The sequence below is a fragment of the Musca vetustissima genome, unplaced genomic scaffold (genome assembly GCF_032173495.1).
Source record: "Musca vetustissima isolate MV318-11 ecotype Yass unplaced genomic scaffold, APGP_CSIRO_Mvet_v1 utg15269, whole genome shotgun sequence".
Lineage (NCBI taxonomy): Eukaryota > Metazoa > Arthropoda > Insecta > Diptera > Muscidae > Musca > Musca vetustissima.
Window position 1 is genome coordinate 254328 of NW_026881593.1, and position 3918 is coordinate 258245.

General features: G+C 34.3%; 1 protein-coding gene across 1 annotated transcript; it reads left to right on the forward strand.

The window, feature by feature from the left end:
- The first annotated feature begins 505 nt into the window (after positions 1 to 505).
- Positions 506 to 3270, forward strand: LOC133327540 (beta-1,4-N-acetylgalactosaminyltransferase bre-4). The gene is made up of 5 exons (XM_061536057.1): positions 506 to 633; positions 773 to 1077; positions 1154 to 1577; positions 1654 to 1776; positions 3005 to 3270. The coding sequence occupies exons 1-5, from the start codon at positions 506 to 508 to the stop codon at positions 3240 to 3242; spliced, it is 1218 nt and encodes a 405-aa protein (XP_061392041.1). The 3' UTR covers positions 3243 to 3270.
- The last annotated feature ends 648 nt before the right edge of the window (positions 3271 to 3918 follow it).

The window sequence follows — 3918 nt, forward strand, 5'->3', positions numbered from 1 at the left end:
AAATTAATTTATATTGTTGCCAATTTACCGATATTTTCTAAAAAATCACAAAGAGTATGAACGGTTAAGTTTGCAATACTCACACTGAACATACCACATATATATTAACAGCATAAATCCACACTAAACATACCACCACCAACAACAGCTGTTTCTGACAACAGATGTCAGTTTGTGTGGATATTGATTGAAGCAAAAAACTCTCTGCCTCTGAGCAGAAGACTGCTAAATAGGTTGTAGGTTGCTCTGTGTGTTCGTTTTGATAGCTGTTGTCGTTGTCGTCGCTGTTTTGGGACAAAAAAGTTATGGAGCCTTTTAAATGGGTTTCCAATTATTTGTGTGCAGCTCCAGTGGTCATCAAACAACAATATAAACTCTTAAACGCCCGTGAAAAGTGTTTGTGAATTACATCAAATCAGAAAAAAATCTCCAGGTCGATAATTAATTCCAGCATCTCAATCAACATTGTTGTGTTGTTGTGTGCCACCGTCGCCGCTTGGAAGGCATGACCAGTAAAAAAATAACACTGTTACGTTATTTATTTGCATGCGTTTGCATGCTATTGGCATTAAATTTATTAATTGATTATTTTGCTGACAAATCGGATGTCTCTTCATCATTTAGTCGTTTAAGGTAAGTTCAAGGGACGAACGAACGGACGTATGGTGGGGGATTGTGTAAGATAGAAGATGCATAACAAAGATATGGGATGTTATTTGCTATGATTCATGTCATGTGATTTGTTTTTGTTTTCTTGGTTTTTAAATTCAAGTTTACGCAAGGTATATCGTTACAATGGAACCATACTTAACTCCACAGGCAGTGCTGCCATTACGAGTAGTAGCAGCAGCAGCAACAATAATACGAACAATAATATCAACAACTCTTTAGCATTAGCAACGGCTTTAACAACCAATGTCTCACCATTTGCAAATTCTTCCAATCCTCAACAACAACCACAACAACAATTACAACTGGAACTGCATAGTAATAATAGCATAAATCAAGTCAATAATAGCAAGGAAAACACAACAGGGGCACCATTGCCCTTGTGTGAAGACCCCGTTATTGAAGAAAGTAAGTCTAAATACTCTTTTCCTAAAGCCTATTTGTCATGCAATTAATTGTTAATTTCATTTCCTTATTGCTGCAGGTAGTCCTTTTGTACCTAACATAACTTTAGAATCTCTGGATGTTATCAACGACCAATTGGGTCCACTATTGGAGCCCGGTGGTGCTTTCAAACCAAAAGACTGTATAGCCCGGCACCATGTTGCAATTGTGGTGCCTTTTCGTGATAGATATGCCCATCTATCGATCTTCCTCCGTAACATACATAAATTTCTAATGCAACAGCGTATAGCGTATCGTATATTCATAATTGAACAGACAAATGGCAAACCCTTTAATCGTGCCGCCCTTATGAATATTGGCTTTTTGGAAGCCATGAAATTATACAAATGGGATTGTTTTATATTCCATGATGTTGATCTATTGCCATTGGATAATCGTAATTTATATAATTGTCCACGTCAACCGCGTCATATGTCAGTGGCCATAGATAAATTTAATTATAAGTAAGTGGGGATAATAATTGGTTGGATTTTTGTTTTTCATTGTGAATAAATAATTGTTTTACTTGTATTATTACAGGTTGCCTTATCGTACAATATTTGGTGGAGTTTCAGCAATGACTCGTGAACATTTTCTAACCGTCAATGGATTTTCAAATTCATATTTTGGTTGGGGTGGTGAAGATGATGATATGTCAAACAGGTGTGTATATGAAATTTTTTTCAAACAAATATATCATTTGCATCAACTATTTGGGAACATATCACATTGGAAGAGCTGAAAATGTAGATAATATTAATAAGTAAAGGAGTAATCGAATGGTCTTCTAAAAAGTATACAGCTTGGCCCATAAAGGAAGAACTCGGTCTTAATATTTCTTATAAGTATATCATTTTCTGCCTTCTTCAAAAATTAGAAAAGAGGATAGAAATCCCCGCTTCAGGTTATAGAGCCCCAGTTCTCGTTACCAATTCAACTCACGTATTCCGGTTGTCTATCGATATTCTTCAGCTTGTTATGGTGTCGCTTATTTTCTGCTTCAGTTATAGAATTTCCGATTTCAGTCTCCCTTCAGCTCTTCTAATAGAACCTATCGAGACTTCCTGCTACAATTTGTTCAGCTCGTCTATATATCCGACACTTTGATCTCTCCTTTAAGCGACCAATAAAGACTCCCTTTGTCGACCCCTATAATAGCTCCCTTCAGCCCGCCTAAAATGATTCCCTTCAGCTCTCCTATAGGCTTCATTTCTGCTTCATAAGGCTTCATTTCTGCTCGCCTACAAATATTACCTTTTGCCGGCCTAAAAGGTATATAAAGACTTCCTTCAGCTCGTCTATAAAGACTCCCTTCAGCTGGTCTGTAAAGACTCCCTTCAGCTCGTCTATAAAGACTCCCTTTAGCTCGTCTATAAAGACTGCCTTCAGCTCGTCTATAAAGACTCCCTTCAGCTCGTCTATAAAGACTCCCTTCAGCTCGTCTATAAAGACTGCCTTCAGCTCGTCTATAAAGACTGCCTTCAGCTCGTCTATAAAGACTGCCTTCAGCTCGTCTATAAAGACTGCCTTCAGCTCGTCTATAAAGACTGCCTTCAGCTCGTCTATAAAGACTGCCTTCAGCTCGTCTATAAAGACTGCCTTCAGCTCGTCTATAAAGACTGCCTTCAGCTCGTCTATAAAGACTGCCTTCAGCTCGTTTATAAAGACTGTCTTCAGCTCGTTTATAAAGACTGCCTTCAGATAGTTTATAAAGATACCCCTCAGCTCGTCCATAAAGATTCCCTTAAGGACTTCTATAGGGATTGCTATAAGCATGTATATCACTTCTTTGCTGAAAGTAAATTTTTTTTCATCATCCCTTTCATTTTCTTTTATCTCTCTTCTATATATCTTATCTCACTCTCTATATATATTTCTTTCTTTTTTTCAGATTACGAAATGCGAATCTCTTTATAGCACGTTATCCCATCAATATTGCACGCTATACAATGTTAAAACATCAAAAAGAAAAAGCCAATCCCAAACGCTATGAGAATTTGGTAAATGGCATCAATAAAATTGGTAACGATGGCTTGAATTCCATAAAATACGATATTTACAGTTATAAATCGTATCCAACGTTTAGTTGGTATTATGCTGAACTAAAGATCTCCGAACAAAAAAGTTAAATTTTTTTTAAAACATAAAAAAATGCAATCTTCTTACACACACAGAACACATATATTTATACAAAAAAACAACTATTCATTTTTACATACATATATATACAAAAAAAAAAAGAACAAAACAGCAACTTAACTATATTACTAACATAAAAACAGAACAAAAACATTCTTCTTCTTTTTTTCCAAATCTTATAACGTTCTTTAAAACATTTCTTGTTCTTTCTTATTCTTCTTCTCTTTATCTTTCTAATCTTTCCATATACATATTTCTTTTTTTATTGTTATTATCTAAACTTTACATAGAATGGAAAAATCGTAAACGATACATGAACAGAAAAAAAACAAAATAGATAAAAATTATATTTAAACTAGTGATATACATATTATATATACATCAATATTATATATACTTAGAGATATATAATTAAAAAAAAAAAAAACTAACAATTGGGAAGGTATTACACATAAAGAAAAAGACACAATAAGTAGAAGTGATCTTAACCACAAAAAAAGAAACTATTTAGTAATCAAAATTATATATTAGCATATTATGTTTTATGTTATTTTTGTTATTGTATAGATTTTCAACTTAGTTGATCTATTTTTCAATTTTTAGAAAACTAATTCATGCTTCCAGTTTCTTACTAATTTCTTCGTCCAAACCTCATTTGATATGGGA